General features: G+C 44.8%; 2 protein-coding genes across 2 annotated transcripts; both read right to left on the bottom strand.

Annotated features, from left to right (window-relative positions):
• Positions 1-444: 444 nt before the first annotated feature.
• Positions 445-8,669, bottom strand: DDX47 (DEAD-box helicase 47). The gene is made up of 12 exons (XM_042890508.1): positions 8,565-8,669; positions 8,168-8,261; positions 6,069-6,257; positions 5,333-5,404; positions 4,760-4,878; positions 4,174-4,245; positions 3,927-4,043; positions 3,624-3,770; positions 3,188-3,325; positions 1,785-1,855; positions 1,155-1,284; positions 445-1,058 (listed from the first exon to the last, which is right to left on the bottom strand). The coding sequence occupies exons 1-12, from the start codon at positions 8,652-8,654 to the stop codon at positions 936-938; spliced, it is 1,362 nt and encodes a 453-aa protein (XP_042746442.1). The 5' UTR covers positions 8,655-8,669; the 3' UTR covers positions 445-935.
• A 5,697-nt stretch (positions 8,670-14,366) lies between these two features.
• On the bottom strand, positions 14,367-19,562 carry APOLD1 (apolipoprotein L domain containing 1). The gene is made up of 2 exons (XM_042890441.1): positions 19,461-19,562; positions 14,367-17,166 (listed from the first exon to the last, which is right to left on the bottom strand). Exon 2 carries the CDS (start codon positions 17,155-17,157, stop codon positions 16,417-16,419), a length of 741 nt encoding a protein of 246 aa, XP_042746375.1. The 5' UTR covers positions 17,158-17,166; positions 19,461-19,562; the 3' UTR covers positions 14,367-16,416.
• Between the last annotated feature and the right edge of the window lie 7,889 nt (positions 19,563-27,451).

The following is a 27,451-nucleotide window of genomic DNA, read 5'->3' as shown; positions in this document are numbered from 1 at the left end:
TGAACTCGATACAAGACAGAAAAACTACCAGAGGAATAAACAGGGCGATGCAAAAGAACCCCTTCAAAACCTGTTTGTCTGTCACTCAGCTCATGGGCTGTTTCTCTATGTAAATACTACCCTCTTGTGTTAGTTTGTAAGTATTACAAGAATTAATCGCAAAACCACAAAAGAAAACCAACAAAAAAAAAAAACCTCAGCCACCAAATGCAGACCTACCCTTGGTTTTACCAATCGTTACATACTCTCGACTGAATTCCAGGCTGTGAACAGTCCAACCAGCCAGAACAGGCTCTCTCTGTTGGATCACTCTTCACCTGACCCACTCAAGGTATTTATGTGACATCTGAATCAGTAGTAAGAATGATGTAAGAGGAAAACCTTCTGGTAGAGCTGATATTACAAACAAGCAAAACAGGTCAGTGACAATACAAATAAAACCAATTTGCTTTAAAATTAAGCTATATTTGGAGATCTCTGAATCACATGTCCTTTCAGTAAGGCAAAATCATCATGGATGTACAGTGGAAACTTGGTTACTTCTTTAAACTTTCTCATCTCTTCCTTCCTTCTGGCAATCCAATTTGATCCCAGAGGTACTCAGTGATTCTGTATACTGAGACAGAGGCGGCAGCAATGAGAAAGCTGCACCCACCTCTTTGGGGATGAGCTGGGCCATACCATACAGGCTTCCATTCCCTAAGGGACAACTTGGCTTCACTGAAAGACTGACACCATTATACCACAATGACCAAGCTCAGCCTGTAAACAGCGAAGCAGAAGAGAGGAAGATCTTTTAGGCCTTTTCCAGACTGACTGCCCAATGCAACATTAAGCAGTTCTGAAAAAAATCCACTGCAGATGGCTGTGAAGACTATTTTTGCCAAGCTCATGTAGCCATAAACAGGAAAGTAAAAGTTCATCCAAACACTGAGCTAGAAGGCTTTTCGTTTCTTCTTTTTCCCACCTGCCACCTTCTTCCTTACACCAAGAGCTTCTTCTGTATCATCATCATCACCATTCCGAGATCGCTTCTTCTCTCCCTGTTCCCTCAGCTCCTGCAATACAATCAAGAGATTGATTAAAGAGTTAGGGCAGACAAGGAAATTCACACCACCACTGAGAGTACACAAGGATGAAGTGTCACCACTCACCATTCGAGCAAACCTCTGGGCCTCAGCCACACGCTCTGTTAGCATCATAACTTCCTCCTCTTGCATGGGGAATGCTGGCAGCTTCTTGCCAATCAGGTGCTCAATGCGCTGAAACAGCTCTACGTCATACCTGAAAAAAGATGCTAGCCTGGACCAGCCCAACCGGGATGCCTTCACAGTTACCTCTGTCCACAGACACTGCCCTTAATTGCAGATATTTTGTTGGCTTGTGCTAGTGCAGAGCAACTCTTAGATACATCCCAATAATGTCATCCTTCAGGGTGGCTTTGCTGATTTACCTGAGAAGTATCTGGGCAAAGACTTCATTCAGCAGTTATAAAAACACGAAAACCTATTTAACCTGTATCACTTATTACAAAAAATGTACATATATTATGCAGTGAAGTTATAAACAAATAGTTCCAATAATTGCATAGCTGCTTCTAGAATTTATCTTAGATCTTTCTCTCTCCCCTCCCTGAACTTTGAATGCTCTCCTTTTTCACTAAAGAAATCCAACTGGTCCCTCAAAATGAAACACAGTATTTTCCTCTCGTCAAGGATGAGGCCGATGCACTCTGCTTTGAAAGACAACTGGGAAGAATAAGTCTGTGACATTTAAACACTTACTGTGTGACAAATGTGATTGATTTGCCAGATCTTCCAGCTCGAGCTGTTCTTCCAACACGATGAATGTAATCCTGAAAGCAATTTTCTTGATAAGCGATAGGACATACACAACACGCAAAGAGTTTGGGGAAGAGTTGGGGCAGATGCACCCTTATGATTGTTTCTTTCTTTATGGGGAGAAAAGAGTCAGGATTTGATACACTAACTGTACGCAGTATTAAAGGTTTGATAAGACATTGGCTTGTGGAAGTGTGTATTTGGTTTTAATCTTTGCTTGCTTTCTAAAAGAAAAGACCACTACTCAAGACCTTAGGACAGAAGCTGCAAGACACAGATGCTAATGGAACTATCACTTCCTCAGAAAGCTAATACTGAAAATAAAATCAAGCCAATGCTTCTGCCTTCATTCTCAGGATTTAGTTTTCTACCTAGCCTGTCTTGGACATACGCATGCACAATGAAAGGCAGGATGAACGAGAACAGTTTGGAAGCTTCCACTGAGAGCATTCCATTTATATGATTCTGGGCTGTTTTCCAGGTTTTATACTGCATTATGGAAGTCAAAACACTCCATGCTACTGGCAGTACCTGTGGGTATCACTAAATCATGAGAACACTCAGGACGTGTTCTATGACACAGTAAGCTGAAAGGGAGGTGCACAAAAACTGTAATGAGGTCATTCATGTGGCCGCTTCCCAACTTTAACTTCTGCTTTTCCATAATGACAAAATCAATTTCTCCAAGGATGAGCCACCTTTTTTTTTTTGTTTGCAGTGCATGGTACCTTTGATCTATACAGGAAATAGCAGCAAATCTTGAAGCGTATGTCAATGGTGTGCTTTCTGAAACCAAGCTTATGAACAAAGCCACATCCACAAGATAATACTATGCTTTCTACAAAGAAGAAAGCTAATAACTCACATTTTTCAGCTTGCTATACATCTGTGATATGGAAGTGGAACATACCAAAGATACCATTCTTGATCAATTGAGCATGTGGGAAAATTTTATATTTTAAACACAGCTTAAGCCTGGATTGCAGGAACACAGATGCCTACTTGAAGCCTGTACTATGTTAAAACTATTTCTGAAAAGTCTGTAATCTGTTCAATGCAGTATTATAAAACACTCTTGAGTAGAAATACCAAGACAAAGAACATCCCTCATTTCTCCACTTCTCTTATGGATTCAGTTTTGCAACCCAGATCAGGCCACTCAAACTGAGATATCAACTCAGTCTTTGAGGCCGAACAACTTCTTTTCATCTACATGAGTGTGAACTACACGCCCCATCAGCAGGATGAAAGAAAAGAAGAAAAAGTTGTCTTTCTTCCTTTGCCTAGCTTCAACACTACACTTCCTGTTGATAGAAGACCCTCAGCTGGCACACAGACTAACTTACCTTAGAGTGCGTAGGAATATCAAAGTTTATCACCACATCCACATGTGGGATATCCAGACCTCTGCTTGCAACATCAGTAGCCAGCAGAATAGACCGTGCCTTTGCCTTGAACTTGTTTAAAGAGCCCAAGCGTTTGTTCTGGAAGAGGGGTGGACAGAAAGGAAATGAGAGAATGTTCACTCTGGTTAACATGCTCTTGTTGAAATACTGACAGGGATGAACTGTAGCAGAAACCACTCAAAAAGAAAAATCTCACTTCTCTAATTTCTAATTACACAAATCAGCAATGGCATCCACATTAGATTAACATCTATGGATCAGTCCAGTCCACTAACTGTGAAATGCTTCTGCAAGGTAGCTGTGACTCAGTATGGTATAGTCCATTTTCCAAGTGACATGTTTCCTGTCTAGTCCATCATGTGAGATATGCCCCTACCTGACTCATCTGCCCATGGAGAGGAATAGCAGTGAACCCAAGGTTACGGAGCAGTAGAGCAGTCCTCTGAGTATTGTTACATGTACTACAGAATACCATGAAAGAATTTCCAGCTAGTTCATTCAAAATATAAACCAGGTAGCTATCCTGTAAAGAGAGGGGGAAAAAAGAGAAATTAAGAAAATAATAAAATATGCTACAGTAAAGAGTAATTTAACTATAAAGGCAGAGAAAGTACTTTGCAGATGTAGGAATAGTAAGACTAGACATAGAATAGGAAAGAAACAGAAGAAGCAGCGATACCTTGAATTTGGATGGGATGAAAATGTAGTACTGCTGTAGCTTTTCAACCGTCTGATATTTGGAAGAAACAGCACATTTAACAGGATTCTTCAGAGCAGCACGCTGGAGTTTTTGAACCTAGGAAGATCAAAGTAAATCGATACTACAAGCTTCTGACAAAGTCTCTGTCCTTGTATCTACATCAGACAGTCTAGTTGACAGTACAGCCTGATGAAAGAATAATTAAAGGAAAGTACTCGCCTCTCACCTGCTTGGTCATGGTGGCAGAAAACAGGAACGTCTTCCTGTCTCGAGGAATCACTTTCAGTATCTTATCTACCTGCAGAAGGAAAATGGAAAGAGAAATGCTGAGTTCAACAGCAGTAAAGACATTAGTCTTCCAAATATAACAGCCATCCAAGAGAAGAGTGCTGCATGCACTCATGCAACTTTAGCTCACAGAAGGCACAAGTTTCCCCTTTCTCATGGGAAGTTTTGGGCTGATACTTTGTTGATAGTTAAGTAGCACAGACTCCAGAAGTCAAACAGCAGTACAAAAAACAAGCAATATTCCTGCGGCAGGGTGCACATGATTGACATTTATTGTAGAACACAATGTCAGGCATTCCAGAGAAACCAGCTGACTTCACAGACAAAATGCCTCCTTACTTGCTAGCTAGTACTCTGCAGAACTCCTCTAGGTTTAGCTCTCACTACAGGCTTCCATGCAATTATGAGATTTTAGTTACAAGTTGCCACTGACTTCCTCAGAACTGCATTTTCTACATGACTGCATGTAACGATTTAAAGGGACTTGTATGGCATTCCGAAAAGCTCCTTCAGCACATTCCTACCTCCGTCTCAAAATCCATGTTAAGGATCCGGTCAGCTTCATCCATCACTAGGAACTTCAGAGCTCGTAAGTTGAAGCCCTTGGTGTTCTCGAGGTGATCCACTAGACGGCCAGGAGTTGCTACAAGGGAGTCAGAGATAGCCAGTTAAGAATTAAGACCCAAAGAAGTAAGAGTTGTCAGTTACAGAAATGAATTATTCACCAAATGTGAGTATAAGTAGGTTGCTTTGAGATAAGCACTATTTCATCCTTGAAGTGTTTTGAAGACGAGGTTCCATGAAGAATGCCCATCTTCCCCACTCCCACGAAGCAAAACAGACAGCAGATGAGATGTACTAAGAATGAGACCAGGGTTTTGAATACTTCAGGAGAAATAAAGGCAATCTAGCAGGAATGCTTTGGAATGAGCTCATAGAAGGCTATTTGGACCTATTTTAGAAACATTAACATCCTCAAGATGGAACAAATGAAGGATGTATTCCTGCTACCCCAAAGACACAAAAGCTTCCGCAATGCTTTGGATGACTGTAATCTAATTATATTCATACCCCATACCTCATGTATATTGACTTACCAATTATAATATGTGGTTTCTTGGCTAAGGCCAGAGACTGAGACATTGAATCAATTCCACCGACAATAACCGCTGCAGAACAAACAGAGCACAGTGAATACCTCTGTTTATCACCAGCCAACCTCTAGAGAATAATGTGCTTATTTTTACTCCCTGCCACTCACAACTCTACACAAATGAAAATTTTGCTTTCCTTATGAGAATTCACTCTATTTTAGTATATGCCTGACCTTTCCAGGCCTCTTAAGCCACACACTGAAGCCCCTACCAGCCTCACTTATTTTGTCACAGTTGAAGAGCTAGAGGCAGTCTACTCTGCAGCCTAACTCAACCTCAGAATCTGAGAATTCTTAAAATACCCCAAAAGCTTCTATGTCAGCAGCAAATATTAAAAAAGTAAGTAAATACAGACTGTCTGTGGGAAAGATTAAACTACATCATATATAGCAGAGCTCTATGCAATGTAACACCAATACAAATTTACTGCTGGGGAGATTCTTCACTATTCCATCTTTAGCAGTTTGGACATTAAATGCTGAAGAGCTGCAGTTTTCCATAAGGGAAGACTACACAGTTAACAGTAGTTTCTCTCCTGTAACTGATATCAGCATCACAAAACTCTTACACCTTGTATTCAATCCTCCATACAAACATTGTCTACTCTTTCCTTTGCACTCTGGGAGCTGATCTTCAAGCCTTCAAAACAAAAGTATTCCAGTATCACAAGGCTACTTACCACTGTGGACACCAATTGAGGACCCAAGAGCTTCAAACTGCTCTGAAATTTGGAAGGCCAGCTCTCTTGTTGGCGTAAGAACAAGAGCAAATAATCGCTGAGGTGCATCCAGCAGTGCTTGAAGAATTGGCAAAGCAAATGCTCCTGTTTTCCCAGAGCCGGTTTCTGCTAGTCCAATGATATCTCTGCCTACAAGGCATAGCAAGGAGAGCAAAAAGTGTTACAAATCTGTATTAAATATAGTGGATTTCAAAGAACTGTGCAATAAAGCATAAGAGTTCACTAAGAATAAGAAGAATAGCCTCAGCAATAAATCCCCTTGCTCATTCCCCCAAAAAGGGCGAGAAACAAAAAAGGTGAAAGAAAACAGAAAGAGGTAACAGCAAATTTCAAAACATCTCCAGAGAATTCTAAAGTGTAACTTCATTTGTACATTATAAGTTATAGTTCTAATTCCTTTCAATTATGTTTCCGGGTAACATAACAGTGTTCTTACATCTCAAAAGCCACAATGTATTTTATGCTGTAGATGAAAACAATAATCAAATCTGCTTGCAGCCAGCAAACATTGGGATGGGAAGTGCCCTACCCCAAAAAAAGCAACACTGTAGAATTCATCTGTAGGATTCATTCTCACTTGCTAAATTCCAACAGCTGAGAACATGCTGCCAACAGGCTGTAAACCGAAGAAAACTCAGGAATGTTATCTTTTCTTTTGCTTTTGAAGAGAATCTTCTATATGTATTAAATGAGTCCGACAACAGTTAAGTGCCAGCAGAGAGCAGGCAATGAAAAGCCATTTCCATTTTAAAACCAGTGTCACTACATTATGCTTCTGTCTGATGGACTCTTTCTGAATAAGAGAAGTAGAAATTCTACTAGAAATTCTAGAAGTAGAAATATTTGCTAAATTTAGTAAGGTATTTTCCAGTCTTCCAGGACGTTTACAGAAAGACACTGTGGCTTTGTTATTTCTTTCTCCAGAAATCTGATTTCATGGCATCTCCAACTTCAGAGGCAAATTCTCTAGATCTCTAACAGAAGAGGCACAGCCTCAGGCATGCCAGAAGCGTCCAGCATACCCCTGTGTAGTTCAGAAAGACCACAAGCGACGCAGACTAGTAAGCTCAAAAGACTGGGAACAGTTATATTTACCATGGAGTGCCAAAACTATCCAATATAGTGAACAGACAAGAACCTACGCACTAATGTGAAAGCTTGAAATTGAAGGCAATGTTACAAGAGAAATTAACATTCCAGCTCCATCAGAGAAGGACACAAGAACAAAGATCAAAATTACTTCTAAATACAGAACTTCCACAAGATGGGAAAATGGCCTCAGCCCTGCCACTTCACAGAATCATTAAGGCTGAAAAGACCACTAAGATCACTTAATCCAACCATCATCCCATCCCCACCATGCCCCTAATAGTCCATGTACTTCAGTACCACATCCATGCATTTCTTGATCACTTCCAGAGACAGTGACTCTATCACCTACCTCAGCAGCCTGCTCTCCACTTTCTGAGAATAAACTTTTTCCTAATATCCAACCTGAATCTCCACTGGCACAACATAAGCCATAAGCTCTTGTCCTGTCTTTGTTGTCTGGGAGAAAAGACAACTCCCAGCTCCCCACAACCTCCTTTCAGGTCACTGCTGAGAGTGTTAAGGTCTCAGTCTTCTCCAAGCCTCCTCCAGACAAACAACCTCAGTTCCTTCAGCCGCTCCCCATCAGACTTGTGCTCCAGACCCTTCATAGCTTTGTTGCCTTTCTTCTGGACATGCTCCAGGGCCTCCTCATCTTTCTTGTAGTGAGGGGCCAAGAAACAAACACAGCACTTGAGGTGTGGGCACTCACCAGTGCTGAATACAGAGGGATGGTCACCTCCCTGCTCCTGCTGGCTGCATTATTGCTGATATAAGCCAGGATGCCGTTGGCCTTCTTGGCCACCTGAGCACACTGCTGGCTGACATTCAGCCAGCTGTCAGCTAACACTCCCAGACCCTTTTCATTTGCTCAGTTTGTGCAAAATGGATTCGCACAGAGTTTTTGGGGAAGTCATCCCCACACTACGGATGGGAAACATGCTGCTTACCCTGCAGAGCCACAGGAATAGCTTCCACTTGAATCTTCGTTGGTACCTTCCATCCCAACTGGTCACAAGCTTCACACAGGACATCGGTCACTCCCTGAGTATCATCGAAAAGAGTGGGAAACAAAGCATCAGTGAGCAACGAACGAAGTCACCAATCAAATACGTACTGTAACACAGTCGAGCTTGTCTCCATCACAGCCAATCCCCAAACCCGGGCCCGCGCAGCACCGCAGCGACATCCGCGCACGTGGTCGCCCCATCACCGGCACTGGCGGCTCCGCCGAGCATGGGGCAGCTCCTCCCCTCTCCCCGCCGCAGGCCTCATCTGCCGAGGCGAGGGCAGGCGGATGCTTCTCGAGAGCGGCGCGGACCGCAGCGAGCCCCAGCTCCGCCTCACCAGGTCCTTGAAGCTCCGCGCCTCTTCCACCACCGACACCTCCTCAGCTTCCAGCCCGGCCGCCTTCCCCGGCTCCCCTCCCGCCGCCATGTTGGACCGTCCCTCCGGCACGGCGCAGGGCACGCCGGGAGCTGTAGTCTCCCAGGGGCCGCAGCGGAGGGGCGGGGCCGGGCGCGGAGTGTCAGCCGGCGGCCATTGCGTGGCGGTCCGTCACGGCGCTGTGATGCCGCCGCGTGGCGGTACTCGCGGTCAGAGTTCGGGCAGCGCGGGTCGTGCCTGAAGTAATAAACTGATTAGTTTTTTTCTTTGGTTGCAGCCCAGGGTAAGGGTGGCTTTCTGAGGCTGTGAGGTCACACCGCTGGCTCATGTCCAGCTGCCACCCACCAGTAAACCCAAGTCCTTTTATGCAGGGCTGTGCTCCATCCTTATGTCCCCCAGCCTGTACTGATAGTGGGGGTTGCCACGACCCAGGTGCAGACCTTGGATTTGTTGAATGTCATGAGGTCCACCTGTGCCCACTGCTCAGCCTGTCCAAGTCTCTCTGGATGGCATCCTGTCCCTCAGGCACGTTGACCACACCACACATCTTGGTGTCATCCACCAGCTACCGAGGTGCATTTGATCCCACTGTTGACATAATTGATGAAGGTATTAAAGAGCATCGATCCCAGCACTGACACCTGAGGGACACCACTCATTGCTGATCTCCATTCAGGCAGATATTGAGCCATTGACCACCACTCTCTAGGTACGGTCTTATAACCAGTTCCTCATCAGACACTCCACCTGTCAAATCCATATCTTTCCAACTTGGAGAGAAGGATGTTGTGAGGCACCATGTCAAAGATCTTACTGAAGTTCAGACAGGCTACATCAGTGGTTCTTCTCTTGTCCATTGGTGCAGTTATGCCATGGGTATCCAATCTTTCAGAGAGGAATTGTCTTGTGGGCCATGTATATGTAGGCTACATCAAAATAAATGCCCCCATGGAATTTACAACCAATTCAAAGAGCACAATAACACCATTTGATAGAGCAAATTCTCAACTGCAAAACGCTATTTTTCAGCATAGCCACCACCATTAGATACACATTTTTGCCAGCAATGAGCAAGAGTCTGCATGCCACTCATTAAAACCTGCTCTGATGGAGGTGACCCACTGTCGCTACTGCTGAAATGCACCACCCACCAATTCACATATCCACAGTCTGGTCTCCACAGGCATTCAGCAAACATCAAAGAATGGCACCCATTCAACTGCCATTTTTTCAGCATGGAGGAATTCAATGAAAAATCTTTTCTTCCTATACACTTCCATGTTAGTCACCAATATGCCAAACTGCCTTTCCACTGCCATCTGAAACACAGCAACAAAATATAATGGGATATTGGTGAGAGGGTTCAATCTTTACTGCTATACCACTAACATTTGCCTCTGATATCATGGGCTAACACGACAAAATAGGAGGCATTATTTTCAGAGCAGATCTCATAGACTATGTTATATAGTTAATGTATATAAGTAACAAAATGATTTTATTCTTTAGTATTTTTATTCAAAAAAAGAAAAGGGCACAATAACCATAAAACTAGCAGGCTATTTGACTTTTTTTTTGGTCAAACTAGTGTATCTACCTGGTTCAGTGGAAGTAGATGCAATTCTTAGTGAATTCTCAAGGTGTTCATCAGAGATTTTTGTGAAATTCTACTCTTATACTTCATCCTTTGTAAGAATTGTTCACAAACGTATTTGGCACATACTACCAAATAGCGATGACATGAATAAGGCATGGATGTGAAGTGAGAGATGTTTTTCTCTGGTAAGAGAGGTCTTACAGTAAGTCTAGTAAAGAGATGCAATCAGATCTTACTTTAAGTGGACTATCTGATTGCAACTCTAAACATTCCATTTGAAAATTCATAGGTAGCATATTCGTGTCATATGAAAATAGAACTGCAAATATAACTTTTTTTTCCTTTCTTATTTACAGTCTATTCTCAAATTCTTTTAGCAAAACAGAAAGCAGAGCTGTATGTTCACAAGAATGCGTTTAGCCAATGTAACAAAATGCATAAAGTTTGGGCAGCCTGGTCTGGTGGTTGGTGATTCTGCTCCTGTTAGGGGGGTTGAAACTAGATGATCTTTGAGGTCCTTTTCAATCCAGGCCATTCTATGATTCTAAGATTCTGTGATTCTATGATGCTTCTATGATTTGCCACAAATTGAGTTAGTACTGTGCTGTGCCTTCCCTGTGTCCCAGTTTCAGCTCAAACAGTGCTGATCACATACTGATGTTTGGTCATTGCTGGCCACGGGTTGGACATGCCTGAGCTGTGTCAGCAAAGAAAGGCACTAAGTTGATCAAGTCGATGCCCTTGATGAAGCCATGCTGGTTATCCTATATCACCTCTCTCTCTTCCATATGCTTAGCTTAGCTTCCAGGAGGATCTTCTCCATGACCTTCCCCTGCACTGAGGTGAGGCTAACAGGTGTGTAGTTCCTTGAGTTGTGCTTTCTACCCTTCTTAAAAATGGATGTGACATTGCCTTCACAACTTCGAAGAGCTGGAAACAACAAAACACACTTAACTGTTGTATAATCAATAGATATCAAGATGTTATAATCACAATATAATTGTATAATCAATAGATATCAAGATGTTATAATCACAACATAATCAAGAGAGTTAGGCAAAGTAGACAATGATAACAAAAAGAGAATAAGTGGAAGAGCTTACCCTTCAGCTGGGCTCACCACAAAACACCAAGAGAGGTGATCTCCAGAAGAAAGCCTTCCCTTCTGGTAGCCAGCTCTTAAATAGGTCTAGGAGGGGTGCAGCCTGGCTCCACCCCTTCCGGCAGCACAGGTGAATTGCCTTCAGCTGTGCTCCTCTGGCTGACTCATGGCTCACCTCAGGTGGTCAATCAGAGGTTCAGGCTGTGACTCAGCAGTTCCCATACAACTGTAGAAATAGAGCACAAAATGAGGGAACGAGAGTTGGGAATGGAAGCCAGCATTCCCCACCTCTTATGATAGTTGCTGTTGCTGACCAAACAGGGAACCTGTGAAAGGTGGAAATAATGATGAATTTAGTGGCCTTTGAGGAAAATATGTCATAACTGTAATTCCTGAGTGCCTATTTTCCATCTGGTCTGAGTGTGGCCTCTCTGGTCTGTAGTCCCAACACTGAGTGCAGCAGGGCACCCTCACAACTAGGTGAATGTCCTTTGCTCTATGGAAAATGGATGTTAACATGTCAGAGAGCTTGGGCCTGGAAGAGACAGCAGAGCTGATGACAAAACAGAACTTGTGACAGCATTTGCGAGCAGACCTCCATCTCTCTTGCCACTCGGGAAGCCAAACTGGGTGTGCCCACAATGAAAATGCTGACGTTCATGAGCATCTGTCACTGGATTCCTAGTGTGCGATTTCCTCTGCTCCCAGAACAATGAGGAAAGTTAGAGGAAATCCGAACAAACTCTCTGCATGGCAGGGAAAGGAAAGGAAACCTGGAACAATTCACTGGGCAGCAGTGGAAATGAACTTGCTGCATCCCACTGTGCTCAGGAGCAGTGATTTAAAAGCAAACAAACAAACAACAAAAAAGAAAACACTCAGTGTAGACGCTAGCTATGATCACACATTTAAAAAACTTTAACAGTTTGAACCATGAGCTTGCTGTTCATCATTAGTGCTAAAGGTTAGGCCTGGCCAGTACATAAGACATGAGCCCTTTCTGTGAGATGCCTCAGGAAATGGAGTTAGGGATGTGACAGGAAGGCGCTCACTCTTTGTTGAGCTTATTTCTCAGATAATATGGTAAGTGCTGATCTGGTGGGGGCAGGGGGATCACTACCATCTATTCTGATACATTTCAGTTTGGGTAATTCTATTTTGTTAGTAAATGTGTTTTGAACAAAAGTTTCTGACTGTCCTAAACTCTCAAGAAAATCCCTGTGTGTGATAAAAAATGTATCGCTTGTGAATGGTGATTCTCTTTTTGTGCTTCTCAAAACAGGGCACCATAAGTTACACTGGACTTCAGCATTTTCACTGCAGGGATTTCAGTCTTGGCCTTTGAACAAGCACATTCCTAACCCTACTGCATGTTAAAAGCTTATTCTTCTGTAGGAAGTGCAGTGTGGGCACATACATGCATGGGCAAATTTTAATTCAGATGTCATAGCAACTATTCCCCCTGTACTCAGCAGTGGTGAGGTCACATCTCAGGTATTGTGCTCAGTTTTGGGCCCATCACTACAAGAATGACATTGAAGCCCTGAGTGTGTCCAGAGAAGGGTAACAGAGCTGCGAGGGGTCTGGAGCGGCTGAGGGGACTGGGATTTTTCAGTTTGGAGGAGAGGTGTTCAGGGGAGGCTTTATTGCTCCCTACAGTGACCAGAAAGGAGGATGAGGAGAGATGGGGGTCAGCTTCTTCTTCCAAGTAACGGAGAGAGAATGGCCTCAAGTTGCACCAGGGAAAGTTCAGGTTGTATATTAGGAAAAATTTCTTCTCTGAAGGAGCGGTGGTGCATTGAAACAGACTGCCCAGGTAGCTTTGGGGTGACCATCTCTGGAGGTGTTCAAGAAACGTGTGGATGTGGCATTAAGGACATGGTTATTTGGTGTGGTGAGGCTGCACTGATGGTTGGACAGGATATTCTTAGTGCTCTTTTTCAACCTTAATGATTCTATGATTCTTGATTCTATTTCATGAGTGATGCATGCTAACACAAGATGGACAATGTATGTAATAGATCACAGTTGATGATAAATAATTCAATCTACTCATCAGGATGCCTAGTGAGAGGCTATTGGCATATCCTCATACCCTGACTCTGTCCAGACTCCTTTACTATAAACAACTTCTATTACGCTTTCATACTATGGGAGTTTGCATTAAAATGGTTATTGTATTACTGCTTCGTCATTGGATCATTCTTCCCTGCAGCATTTTCAATAAAAGGAGAGTAAGAGTGTCAACAAGAGAACTGCCAGCCCAGGCTAATGATCAACACACACACTTCTCCAAGCCCAGCTACTGAAGGAAGGGTTCAAGCAACACATCTGTGAATTTGAAGAGTAAATAACTACTGTGAAAAAGCTGCTTATGTAAGGCACTTCCCCTAGATGCTGCTTTTAATTCTATATTGAAATCAAGCCATTAAGTGGAAAGGGAACGAGACCTGTCCAGCAAAGTATGGTACCTTAGGTTCTGTCACACTCTCACATCTGCACTGCACAACAACACATATCCTGACCTCAAGTGAAGGATTAACCTAGGAAAAAAATAGAACAGAAGCAGGATTTTTTGGTCGTGTAGGTGGTATGGAAGTAAAAGTGTCTCTCATTTGTCCTTAGCTGCTGAAACAGTGCAGGGCTGTGCTAAGCAAAGCAAACCAGCCCTCATGAAGCAATGAGCTATCCACTTCATACTCTTCATTCGGATCAGCTCATTCAGAGCTGTGTTGTTGTTTCTATGTTGTTCCCTGTGTAGTGGTACACAGACAAAAGTGACATTGCCAGAAAATTGAGAAGGTAGGAGAAATAGTCTGTGATGAAAACATCTTTCTCAAAAGAATGGTGAAGTCATAACCATCTTTGTGGAGCTGGCTCACGAGATGTTGGAGCACTAAGAAAAATGTTGCACTAGGCCTGCCTTTGCATAGCATGCAGTTCACACCCCAAAACCACACATGTACTTGCATATATACACCTTGAGATGTTTGTGTGTCAGAGGCCAGCATGCACACCAGGATGTGCACTCACAAAGACACAGATATATACACTCATACACAAATGATGACATCATTTTTTATTCTCCATTTCTGAGCACACCCCTACCTGCTCATACAGATTTCTTGGCTTCAGTGTCTGAAGCATGAAATTGAGTGGTTGAGGCAAGGGCAGGAATCTGATCACATGCAGGTGTACAGAGAGACACTAACACAAAAGTACTTCATATTCATTTAATTGAACTAGCAGTGTACTTTCCCCTTACAGCAAAGAAGCATGGGCATTACAGACAACTCAGTCACATTCTGAGGGACAAAAGCTTTTGTTTTACACATCAAAACACATGTTGAAGTTGTGAGAGGGAGAGACAGCTTGAGAAGGAGTTGAGCTTTATGAGTTGGAGTATAGCCCTTCCCAAGAGTTTATTCGGTGCGATAGAATTGCAAATCATCTTTTTCATCATTTTGATTCACAAACTCCAAGCGAAATTCCCCTCACTATTTGGATTCTACTCGTGGGGGTGGAATTGTCCCTGCATTAAGTTCTCTGGTTGTCTCAAGCTAGATTTTGGGGGTTCTTTCTATCTCTTCCAGGTACTGACATGATCTCCACCACCACAGCACCTGAGCACTTCAGAATATTTGTCCCAGAAACATCCTTGTGAGGTAGAGAAGTGCTACTGTTCCCATTTTTGCATGGAGAACTGAGGCACTGAGGTGCTGAAAATCACAAAGGACATCCTTAGCAGGACAGTCACTCAAAATTGAGTCCAGGTCATTCCTCCTGCTTCCTCAGTGCTCTGAACCCTGAGTCATCCTCCTTTTCTTCACCTTTGTTGACTATTAGTACCAGTGTATATATATTGCTGATGTGAAGCCTTCCCTGGGAAGCATTGCTAAGCATATGTGTAGCTCTGTGCGTGCTGCCTCCTCCCTCCCCAGACAACCGGTGTGGGTCTCACAGGCTGTTTGACTGCACAGAGAGCAGCACTACCACCTCTCAGGTGTGCTCTTCTCTCAGCCGGTCTCCAGCTCAGAGCATAACACCAGCATATTCTTCCCTCCATGCTCCAAGAGGTACACTGACTCTTCTCCCCAGAGAGTCTCCTGAGGCAGGCACTGGTCCCAGGGTCATTGACCCATCTCCCTGTTTTGGTTTCTAAGATCTGTCAGTGATTAACCACAGTTCATCTGTCTTATAACTATCAGCATTCATCTTTCCCTTTCCTACAGAGACTTACCCTCACAGCCAAAGAACTTGTAACTTGCTCTCACTTGCCACAGACTTGCTTTGCCTCTAAGAACAGCTGCACTCCCTTGGAGCAGAGACCTCTTTTTAAAAGGAAAACAAAATATTTAAATAAAATATCAAAACTTTAAAATACAATATCAAAACTTTAAAAACATCTCACGTAAATAAATAGAACACAAACATCACAGTTCTTATCCTGGAGAGGTTTCTTTATAAAGGATAACAGTTTCTGGCTCTTCTGCTTCACCCTGGGATGACTGAGCCATCCACACAGTCTGTCATATCTGGGGCTGCTCCTTTCAACAGCCTTCCCAGATGTACCTTTGGAAATAGGGCTGTACTCTACCAGAAGTTGGTGGCTGCTAGCTCTTTGAGGGTATCACAGCCCCTTCAGCATTCATAGATTCATGAGTTATCCACAGACCAGGGTCTGTCAGCCCCAAGACTGCAGGGATTTCATCACTCTGCTGACCTACTTCTTTCTGCTACATGAGGAAGCAGAGTCATGGAGATGGATGAGGAAACATGGAACTGAGGAATGGCCACCTACCCCTGTGTTCTGGCTCTGGGATCTGCTGCCATGTACCCAGTAGTCCTCATGTCCATCATGACATCTACCCTGAGCCAGGGGGCTGCTGTGAGGCAGTGGGGTGTATCTGTGTGTGTGTGTGTGTGTGTGTGTATGTGTAACTCTGTCTTGATATCAGGGAGAGGTTTGTGTTCAAATATAAATAAGGCACAAGAGACGTGTGCATCTATGTGGATGAGCACCACCAATATTATAACAGCAACAGGTAGCAGTGCTAATGGTGACAATTACGTAGTGTTTTCAAGCCTGATTTCATTACAGGGCAATTGCTGTTTCAACTGGGTGGTCTTGGGGTCTCAGCGGTGGTTCTAGCACCCAAGTTGAGTTTCCTCATTTGTGGGGAAAGCTCTGTCCTGGACTCAAGGAGTTCACAGACTTCATCCATTGCTCTGGTGCAGATCTCGAGGTTGGCAGCCAGCTTCTGGATTTTGGCCTTCAGCATGGCCTGGCTCACTTTTGTGACCTCTTTTGTATATTCTGGCACAAGGAAGCTGTGGGAGCCACAGAAGACCATGAAGCAGACAGAGTTATACAGGGAGATGGATGCTCTCTTCTCTGACTGGAGAAGCTTGGGGTCCCCTGGGCCCTGCACACGGCGGAGGAATTCCAGGCAGCTGAGGATTTCCCTCATCTGTTTCCGACAAGTCATTGCAATTTCCTGCACCTTCTTCACCTCCCGGGAATTGCAGAGCACGGCAGAGAGATCGGAGGTGATGCTGACAGCTCCTCCAGCAGTGGCTAAGCCCAAACCCACTGCCGATGCCAGGAGGGAGGCTCCCAGTGTAGCTGGGCTTAGAGACAATCCCACGATGGCCGTGACTGCTCCCACGGCTGTCAGTGAGCTCCCACTGATGTTGGCAATCAGGGATCTTTTGCGAAGCTTGTTGATTTTGCGAGCTGCCTTGTGAAGGTGAGCAATCTGACCTCGCAGCCTCCGTCGCTGATCCAGCAGCGCTCTGTGGAAGTGGTGCGTGGGGTCTGGTGCCTGGGGACGGGCAGCACCGTTCCTCTCCATGGCCTCTGCCTAGAAAAAGAAGAAGGTGGGTTGGGATTTATATAAAAAGCACAAGACTTGCTCAACCTTGACCTCCATCCCAAGGATGGCATCCAGCCAACTTTCTCTCTTCGCTCTACTGCTTGGAAGGTTTGCTGTCTGCACGCATGCACATGCTCACGTACACATGCGCACACACACACACGTACACACACATATGCTTAGTTACTCTATTCTGACTTTGGAGTTTTTTTGTCATCCTTGGGGACATTAAAATATCTATATAGGAGTTGAACTCGACGATCTTTATGGATCCCTTCCAACTCGGGTCATTCTACGATTCTATGGTCTTAAGGGCTGGGGTCAGGGCTACTGTTGTTCTTCTGTGAAAACATGAAATGTTTCTTCCAATCCAGGGGACATAAATTCCATTAAGGTTAAGTGACTCAGCACCCAGTGCAGTAATGCTACCAGAACTACATGGTGGTGTCCTCCCAATGGGATTCAGAGGTTTTATAATATTCAAGAGCATATTTCACAGGAAAGTCCAGACTTTGAGGAGATAAAAACCACCGATCCTAGGTTGCTATTTAGGGGTCCTTTCCCACTAAAGGAGGACAGAGGGAAGCGGCTGAGGGGAGTCAAGGTCTAGTTTTTCCATCTATGAGCTGAAAATGCCTCAGACGGCAATTGTGAACATCCTTCCTCTCTTTATGCTTAAATAACTCAAGGACCTGCACCACTTCTTTCTTATTGTAACCTGGCGTCAGGATCCAAACAAAGATGGGAATCATTGTTTTGCAGTACTAAGTCCAGCCTATGGGTGTGAATCCTCAGTGGTGGGAGGCCCATGAACCATGTGTTAAGAGGTCCATGGACTATGTTTAAGAACTCCATGAAGGGCACATCAGAATAGCAAGCCCCTTTGCTGTGTACACACTTCTGGGGGACTACTGGGGAGAACAGTGCTGGCTATGGTAATGTCTGCCTTCTAGATGGTGAATCCTCAGGGTTTCAGAGCTGTGTATCTCTCTTATCTCTATGTACTTTTTCACCACGGTGGAAGGAAATGTTCCAATGAGCATTTTCAAATTGCTCTAAGGTTACAAAGTGCTTTATAAAGGAAGCCAGCATCCTTATTCCTGTTTTACCTGGATGGCAACTGAGGCATAAGAAGCAAGAGGAGGGACGCAGCATCACCAGCTGTCTGATGACAGCAGTGCTCGTGCTCTCCACACCACTGCACCATATACAAGGCTGCATTGCCTCTGTGTTTAACAAGATGTAGCCATGGATCTAAGAAGCTGGTCACATTCCATATTGCCCTCATAACCACAATAAGACTCCATAGTAGAAAGATTTTGTCCCAGGCCCAGATAAGTGTAAATATTAATTACTGCAGACGTGTTTTCTAATTCCTCATTACTATATGAACCAGAGTGGCCTGATCCCTCACACTGGGCACACTGTATGGTTTAGTTCCTCAGGTCTTTCATTCTGCAGACTCCTTGTCTTCCAGAAGAAAAAAGCCATCTACCATTGAGAGTCTTTCCACCCTTAAAGAGTGTAAATAAATAATTCTTGCTGTCATTCTTCTTTTCTGCTTTTACAAATCCATTTCACACAGAATTCTTTAGGGCTTCCTCTGCCCATAATAAGAACAATCATTCCAGTTTCTCTCAGGCCTTTCTCATCACTGGGCTATTTGAGCCATTCAGTACAGTGTGCTTTTCTTAGCTGGAGGCAGTATCCTCTTATTTTTTACTCTGTACTCAGAAATTGAGCTGAAGGCACAAGGACTAAAACTAAGCCTAATAGGTACTGGTGTCCAAATGAGCAATGAGCACATCATCAACAGATTATTAAATATATTGATTCCTTCTTAACATCTTGTTCTGCAGATTTTCTTGTAGACAAGAGTCTCTGGTAATGCCAGCAGCCATCTCACTGCAGTTAGTAGAACAGTCATTTAATATATAACATCAACCTTACAGTGATGTGTGTCTTTTGAGTGCACAGATTTATGCCAGCAAAAAGGAAGACAAAGCCATCTTCCACTCTTAGAGAAAAATCCCCCAACAATAGCTTTTTAATTAAATTACTATCAGTAGTAAATAACAAATTCTATTTGTTAATAAATAGTAATTAATTACTATTTAAGTTAGTAAATTAATTAATTACTATTTAAGTTAGTAAATTATTAAATAGTAAGAAATAGTTTTTTTAAACATTATGAAATAATGTATACATTAGTCCCAATCTGTAACTAAACTCTAAATGCTTTCCTAATGCAGTACTCAGGCAGATTCAAAAGAGAAACTTACCTTTAGTTTCTGGCTGACCTCCCCACAGACAAATTTTGGTCTGTTTCTGGAGGAGACCAATTTATAGCTCCCGTGGACCAATTGCTGCAGTGGGAATGCTTTGCCTCATACTGGGAGTTTGCCATTTCCTGCTCTCCCTTGTGCAGAAGGATGTGACACACTGGAAAGTGACCTGCGGGACAGCGAGCACACATCATGCTCAGGAAACGATCCCTGCGAATGAACATTGTGTGTTCGCTTTTCCTGAAGTCTAGGGGAAAAAAAAAAAAAAAAATTAAATCTCAGCCTATTCCTGGCTCTGAGCTAGTGCAGTCATTCCCTCCAGGGAGCAGTTGCCTTTCCTTTCCCTGAAATAGCAACTGACTTTACTCTGCGCTCGAGCCGCCAATTACTTGACGACTGAAGCTTCTCCCCTCCCATATCTAGAGCATTAACCAGCCAGCTTCTTCATTCAAGGCCAGTGTACTTTCAAAATCCTGGCTTTTTGGGACAACCATGCTTGCAATTGGCTGCAAAGCAGCAGTGCTGCTTGCAAGCTGGAGCAGAGCTCCAGCCCATAAAAGGAAAGCAGCTCCATCGCAAATCAAAGAATCATAGAATTGTAGAATTTCTTGAGTTTAAAGGATCATTGAGTCCAACTCCTGGCTCCATACAGGACCACACAAAAATGAGATCCAATGTCTGAGAGCATTGTCCAGACGATTCTTGAGCTCTGGAAGCTTGGGGCCATGCCCACCACCCTGGGCAGCCTGTTCCATGCCTACCACCCTTTGGTGAAGAACTTTTTCCTGATATCCAACCTGACCCTCCCCTGACACAGCTCTATGCTTTTCCCTTGGGCTCTGAGTCAAGATGGTTGCTCTGGATTTCCATTCTTACCCCTTCTGAGTAGAGAAAGCCATGCACAGACCTTCAAAAGGGATGATCTTCTGGTGGTTTTGCCGTTTCTTAACCATGGGCACTGTTCTTTCCCTAGGGTGCCTGCCCAGCAGTTGATGACCAGAAGGAAAGGTCACTCGGATCCCCTCCTCTGCTGCCTGCTCTTGCCTGACAGCTTTGCCTACAAAAGGATGTGGCCTGGATAAAGTGGTCAGAGTGATGGGGATAGAGTGACACTCCTGCTCACTGAAGAGGAACTGCGAGCTGCACAGACACTTGATTGCTGAAGCTGACCTAAAGAAGAGAGGACTGTGGAGCTGCAGGCAGAGAGAGAATGCTGAGGCTGTTCATTTTTGTGTGAGCTTAGTTTTGGACCATCTTAAAATGACTGTGAAACAGTATGGCACAAGTGTTTTATCAGAGTGGACTTGCATGACACTGAGCACTAACTTAAAAAACTGATAGCACTGAAGAGCTACTTCAACCTGCCACAGACTTGGAAAGAGAAAGCATTGTTTTGAAGGTTCTTAAATAAGCAATCTTTGTCAGTTACACTTTGTACAGATTACATGTTAACAGGAAGGTGAATTTTGACACCAAGGGAAATTGTGCTTCAACCTTTCCCTTTGTTTCAGGAAACACGTGCTTGAATTGCAGCCCATCAGCTTTGGCGAGGGTTTGCAGCTGACAGATGTGGTATTTCTTTTGTACAAGGAGAACACTTCTCCATAACCCATCCCAATAACAAGATGCATATCCAGAAAATAAAGACTTTCCACGAAGAGTTACAGATAATAATCATAGAATCATAGAACAGTTTGGGTTGGAAGAGACCTTTAAACACCGCCTGGTCCAGCTCCCCTGCAATGAGCAGGGACACCTACAGCTCAATCAGGATGCTCAAAGCCCTCTTGCCTGACCTTGGATGTCTCCAGGGACAAGGCATCCATCACCTCTCTGGTCTAACCTGTTCCAGTGCCTCATCACCCTCATCTTCCTTATACCCAGCCTAAATCTCCCCTCTTTTAGCTTGAAATCATTTCTTCTTGTCCTGTCACAGCAGTCCATGCTGTGAACTCTATCCCCTTCTTTCTTACAGTCCCCCTTTAGATACTGAAAGACTGCTAAAATGTCAACTTGATTTTTAAAAATAAATGTTCATTAGAAAAATAAGCATTATTTCCTAGGGAGCATACTGCAGCATGCTGTGGTCTGTCTTTGTCCCTGCTCACACACTCACAAGCATCCCTTTGGTGTAAGTAATGCTTTTTTCTCCCACTGATAGTATGGTGACCTCCCCAGCCAGGAGGGGAGACCATCTGGGAGAAGGATCAGAGAGGAGCATCTTCCCTGAGTCCCTCCTAGGTAGTAAAAGGCTTTCAGCACCGTTATCCCAGCTGTCCAGATGTGAGAAAAGTCCCGGGGCTGTGAGTGAATCTCAGCTACCATGGACCTCAAGACTGGTGGGACTCTCACTGAGCAGTGCTGTCTGCTGTATGTTTTCATCCAAATCCCTCTGCTGTTGCAGTCCCCTCATTCTTGACCCATGAGGAGCTGGGGTTGGAGGGAGAAAGAGGTACAGCTGGTGTATCACAAATGTCCTAGCCAAAAATTGTCCCTCTGCTCCACCCTTTCCCCATCTAGCCACATCCTCTCAAAATGGGCAGAAGCCAGACCCATGCAAAATCTGCCCTGAATGCATTTTGTGGGAGCAGATGACAATCAAGGGGAAGGAAGGATGTTTAATTGCTTGTGCTTTCTTCCTTCCAGTGAGTTTTGGCAGAAGAGACCGATCTTTCTGCTCTCATTCTCTCCAGCAGGAGGGATGTAGGGCAGAAGTGTTTATTTTGAAGCTGTTTGGAGCAACTGCAGAGTTTCAAAGATACACTTCCTTTATTAATATAGTTAGCACGTCTCCCAGGCTCCTGGTTCAGATGCGTTCTGTGCACTCTGCTGCCTAATGTCCCTGAAACAGTTTAAAGAGAGAATGAAGATGGTCAGCAGCTCTTGACTCAGGTGGGTTTGTCCTGTTTCCTAACATCTCCTGATCAGAACATGGAAGGGAGGAAAGGAAATCTGAGAGAGAATATACTTCCGCGCATCTGCAGATCCAAAAACATGAGCAGAAGCCATAAAGATGGGGCGTGATCAAATGACCTCTTGGTGTGCAAACATGCAGTTTTAAAAAACGCTTACTAAAGATGACATCATCCCAAGAAGCAAAAAAGCTTAGAGGATGAGGAGAAATATCTTCTTAGAGCAGTGCTACAGTGGCACAGGTTGCTCAGGGAGGAGGTAGAGTCACCATCCCTGAAGGTGTTCCTGAACCATGTGGATGTGGCACTGAGGGATGTGGTTATTGGGCATGGTGGGGATGGGCTGGAGGTTGGACTAGGTGATTGTAACAGTTCTGTGATTCCATGAGTCTCTCTATTAGTGTTTGATTGCAGCATTTTGAGCAACCAAATAGTGCCTCTTGCTACTTGCTTGGAGAAGCCAGTTGGGTCATCCAGACTCATAAGACAACCTCGTGAACCTCACTCAAGTCAATTCAGAGAAAAAAGTGGAAGTTATCTCCTTCCTTACTTTAAAGAAAGATGCTGATGTGGTAGGCTCTTTAGAAACCTTAACCTGGCGGAAAGAAACTCAAAGGAACAGCTGGGAGTATTAAGTTTTCACAGGTGGATGGAGATGGCTGAAGTGATTGATCATGCTGGGGAGGCAATGGCAGAGATGCCACTTACACAGAAAGGCTTGAAAAGGCACTGATAACAGCAGAGTGAGCTGAGGGTAAGGAAACATCATTCAAAAAGCTGCAGGTGTGTCTGCACTAAAAAGTGCAATATAAACTCTAGTGGATAAAATATAACTGAGCCATCCCACAAGGGATCAGATGAGTCACTAGTTAAAAAATCAAAGCTATTACTAAATCCTCCATCTGTCGCAGCAGCAAAAGCCCTGCCTAAGAGCCTGTCAGGTCACAGGGCTGCAGCTGTGGCTATGTCAGCCACACCAGTGGAGCTGTAACAAGGCTCAGCATAACCTCCTGGATAAATACAGCTTTTTCAATCAAATAGGCATAGTTTCAGCATTTGAAGGCAGGTCCTGCCTTGTAAACATAGTGGAGGTTTTTTTTTTTGATGGGGTCATCCAGTATGTGGAGAAGTGTGACCTGGTCATTGTGATTTGCTTGAGTTTCCAAGGCCTTTTTACAAAGCCTCTCTGAAAAGATCTTAAAACTCAGCAGAAAGATAAAAGGGAAAACCAAGCATGGATAAATATGAGATCAAAGACTGGAAAAAAAAAAAAAAAAAAAAAAAAAAGCATAGGACTTTAAATAGGAAAAGGTCAATTTTGAAGCCTGCGGGAGTCTGCACTAGGATCTGGGCTACAGAACATGGCTACTAAATGACTTGAAAAAAGAGGTGAACAGTGAGACGATGGGCTCTGCAGACAATACAGCTAGTTAAAATGCTGGTACAGTTGTATATTTAGAGAAGGTTTTCTATCAGTGAATTACCAGCAGACATGCAATGTGAACCTGAGGCCTCATTCAAGCTGAGAACTGGGAATAACACAAGAGGTATCAAAGCTGCATTTAGGAGAGCAGAGTCACTGTTTCACCCTTTGCTGGGGTGCTGGGAGCAAGGATGCTTTTGCTCAGAGCATCTCCACCTCCAAAAGCCCCAGAACTTTCCAGCCTGGAGCTGCACACTCTGATGATGCAATATATGGAGGAGGTATTAGGAAAGGTTTCCTTCTGTAACTCCTAAACATCACTCATGCAGGTACTGCTGCAACATCTGTGCTGAGCTCAGTGTTAGGAGGGGAGGTGTATCCAGCTGTTGGGATGTTCTTTACATCCACTTTCTGGCTCTCCTGTGCCTTGCCAGTTGCTGACCCTTGCAACCCTCTATCCGTGCTTTGAGGAGGGCTGATGAGAATTAAGAACGCTTGCAAATGACTTCATTTGCATAGCAGCCAGATGTTGGCAATCCCTGAGGTGACTACAGCAACGGTATCCTACTAGACAATGGAACCAAGGGCTGTGCGGGCCGCGCTGGTTTCTGTGCAGGTTTCTTCAGGTTAGAGATGAGCTGCAGGAACAAGTCTGGCAGCAGGATCACAAAGCCATGCAGGAAAGTGCACACTGGAGTGTTTTTAGTTAACAATCCAGTGCTGCAGCCCAGACCTGTTTTGTCTCTCGCGATGTCCTTCCCGCTGCAATGAGACAGCCCAGCCCTGCTCCCAGCCACAGAACCATGCTGGGAAGCAGCAGTATGAGGGTGGCACCTTCCTACTTAGCAAGTTCCTCCCTTCCTAAACGGACTTGTAACCACTCGCTTTAACGATCAATCGAAATTTATATTTGATTTTATTAATTGCTCCATCTTCTTCGTCTTTAGAGACCAAATGCTGCTAGCTACACTGGAAAATCTTGTTTGTTTGTTTAACGGGTGCAGATTGCTGTGTAGAAGTAATAATTGGGATAGTTGGATAGATGGATGTATATTTATGATAACAAGGTGCAAGAAAGGAAAAATCCAGCTTGCTTCCTACATCCCATGTAGGCTGGTATGGTGGGAAGTTTGGGAAATGGAACAGATTGTGGATAAAATAAATGCAGCTTGTCTGTGATCTGTGCTTCATGTTAGGTGCAGAGAACTCCAGCTGAAGGTGGCTGTTAGCAGTGTTTAGGCCAGATCACAGAATCACAGAATCACAGAATCACCCGGGTTGGAAGGGACCCCAAGGATCATGTAGTTCCAACCCCCCTGCCTAGCAGGGCCACCAAACATACACATTCAGATCAGGTTGCCCAGGACCCCGTCCAACCTGGCCTTAAACACGTCCAAGGATGGGGCATCCACAACCTCCCTGGGCAGCCCGTTCCAGGGCCTAACCACTCTCCTAGTAAAGAACTTCCCCCTAACATCCAACCTAAATCTTCCCTCCTTCAACTTAAAACCATTTCCCCTAGTCCTGCTGTTATCAGCCCTTTTGAAGAGTTTACTCCCCTCCTGGGTGTAGGTTCCCTTCAGGTATTGATAGGCTGCAATGAGGTCACCCCGCAGCCTTCTCTTCTCCAGGCTGAACAAGCCCAACTCCCTCAGCCTGTCCTCATAGGGGAGGTGCTCCAGCCCCCTGATCATCTTAGTCGCCCTCCTCTGGACCCTTTCCAAAATCTCAATGTCTTTCTTGTACTGAGGGCTCCACACCTGGACACAGTATTCCAGATGGGGCCTCACAAGAGCCGAGTAGAGAGGGACAATCACCTCCCTGTCCCTGCTGGCCACCCCTCTCCTGATGGAGCCCAGGATCCCATTTGCCTTTCGAGCTGCCAGAGCGCACTGCTGGCTCATATTCAGTCTCTCGTCCATCAGGACCCCCAGGTCCTTCTCTGCCGAGCTGCTCTCAAGGACCGCTCCTCCCAGCCTGTACAGGTGCCTGGGGTTCTTCCGGCCCAAATGCAAAACCTTGCACTTTGCCGTGTTGAACCTCATCAGGTTCACCCGAGCCCAGCCCTCCAGCCTGTCGAGGTCCCTCTGAATGGCATCCCTTCCTTCCACCGTATCAACCGCACCACTCAGCTTGGTGTCGTCAGCAAACTTGCTGAGGGTGCACTCAATTCCCTCATCGATGTCATTAATAAAGATGTTAAAGAGCACCGGTCCCAAGACAGACCCTTGGGGGACACCACTTGTTACCGGCCTCCACCTGGACATAGAGCCATTGACCACCACCCTCTGTCTGCGGCCTTTCAACCAATTGCTTATCCATCGGGTCGTCCACCCATCAAATCCACTTCCCTCCAATTTGGAGACGAGGATGTGGTGGGGGACCATGTCAAAGGCCTTGCTCAGGTCCAGGTAAATGACATCGGTCACCTTCCCTTCGTCCACCAATGCCGTCACTCCATCATAGAAGGCCACAAGATTAGTTAGGCATGACCTTCCTTTGGTGAAGCCGTGCTGGCTGTCTCGGATCACATGCTCATTCTTTATGTGACCGAGCATGTTGTCCAGGAGGATCTGTTCCATGATCTTCCCAGGCACGGAGGTGAGACTCACCGGCCTGTAGTTCCCCGGGTCCTCCCTGCTCCCCTTCTTGTATATGGGAGTGACGTGACCCTTCCTCCAGTCGTTCGGGACCTCACCTGACAGCCACGACTTCTCAAATATGATGGAGAGCGGCTCGGCAACCACCTCAGCCAGCTCCTTCAGGACCCTGGGATGCACGCCGTCCGGCCCCATAGACTTGTATTCATTCAGTCTAAGGAGGCACTCTCGGACTTGCTCTGCCCTTACAGTGGGGAGGGATTTACCTCCTTGGTCCCCACATAGAGGTTTGGGGATGCAGGGCTCAGGAACGTGAAAAAGACTAGAATCCTGGCCACCAGTGAAGACCGAGGTGAAGAACTCATTCAGCACCTCAGCTTTCTCTTCATCTGTTGAAGCCAGTTCTCCTTTTAAATTTACCAAAGTAGGTACGCCCGTTTTGGCCTGTCTCTTCTGGGCAATGTACCTGTAGAAGGTTTTCTTATTGTTTTTCACGTCCCTTGCCAAGTTCAGTTCTGCCTGCGCCTTGGCTTCCCTGATCCCACGTCTGCAAGTCCGGACGGCATTCCTGTACTCTTCCCAGGTGACACAGCCTTGTCTCCAGAGCTTGTACACCCCTTTCTTTGCCCTCAGTTCTCTCAGCAGGTCCTTGCTGAGCCAAGCCGGTTTCCTACCTCGCCTGCCCACTTTCTTATTCAGAGGAATGGAGACCTCTTGTGCTTCCAGAAGGGCATCTTTGAAGAGCCGCCAGCTCTCCTCAACATCCTTGTCTTTGAGGGCAGCGCGCTCAAAGATGTGCAAGAAGGATGTGCTACAGGCCACAGCAATGCACACTGAGCATCCTGCCACCAAATGTATGTACCTCTGGGAGCAGATACTGAATTTGACAAAGCTGCCTTGGAGACTGCTTGTGGATTTTGCCTTTAAGAACAAAACAAATTCTTGATACTTATGTCAGATTTTAATCCAAATCCATGAGGCTAAGCTTATAAACACTGACATCTCTTGGAGTGTTCTTGGGCTCATTTCTAAGCTGGTTTTATTTCATACTTC

Source organism: Lagopus leucura, unplaced genomic scaffold, assembly GCF_019238085.1.
Source record: "Lagopus leucura isolate 7727_CA_CO unplaced genomic scaffold, USGS_WTPT01 Super-Scaffold_100159, whole genome shotgun sequence".
Lineage (NCBI taxonomy): Eukaryota > Metazoa > Chordata > Aves > Galliformes > Phasianidae > Lagopus > Lagopus leucura.
This window is presented reverse-complemented; position numbering and strand designations above follow the sequence as displayed.

Excerpts from the sequence above, each read along its gene's own strand:
- DDX47 (XM_042890508.1), bottom strand. The coding sequence starts at position 8,654 with ATGGCGGCGGGAGGGGAGCCGGGGAAGGCGGCCGGGCTGGAAGCTGAG. Across the intron at positions 4,879-5,332 it reads GAAACCACATATTATAATTG|CAACTCCTGGCCGTCTAGTG; the intron begins GTAAGTCAATAT and ends ACTCCCTTGTAG. Across the intron at positions 1,285-1,784 it reads TCAATCACATTTGTCACACA|GTATGACGTAGAGCTGTTTC; the intron begins GTAAGTGTTTAA and ends ATCTTTTTTCAG.
- APOLD1 (XM_042890441.1), bottom strand. The coding sequence starts at position 17,157 with ATGGAGAGGAACGGTGCTGCCCGTCCCCAGGCACCAGACCCCACGCAC.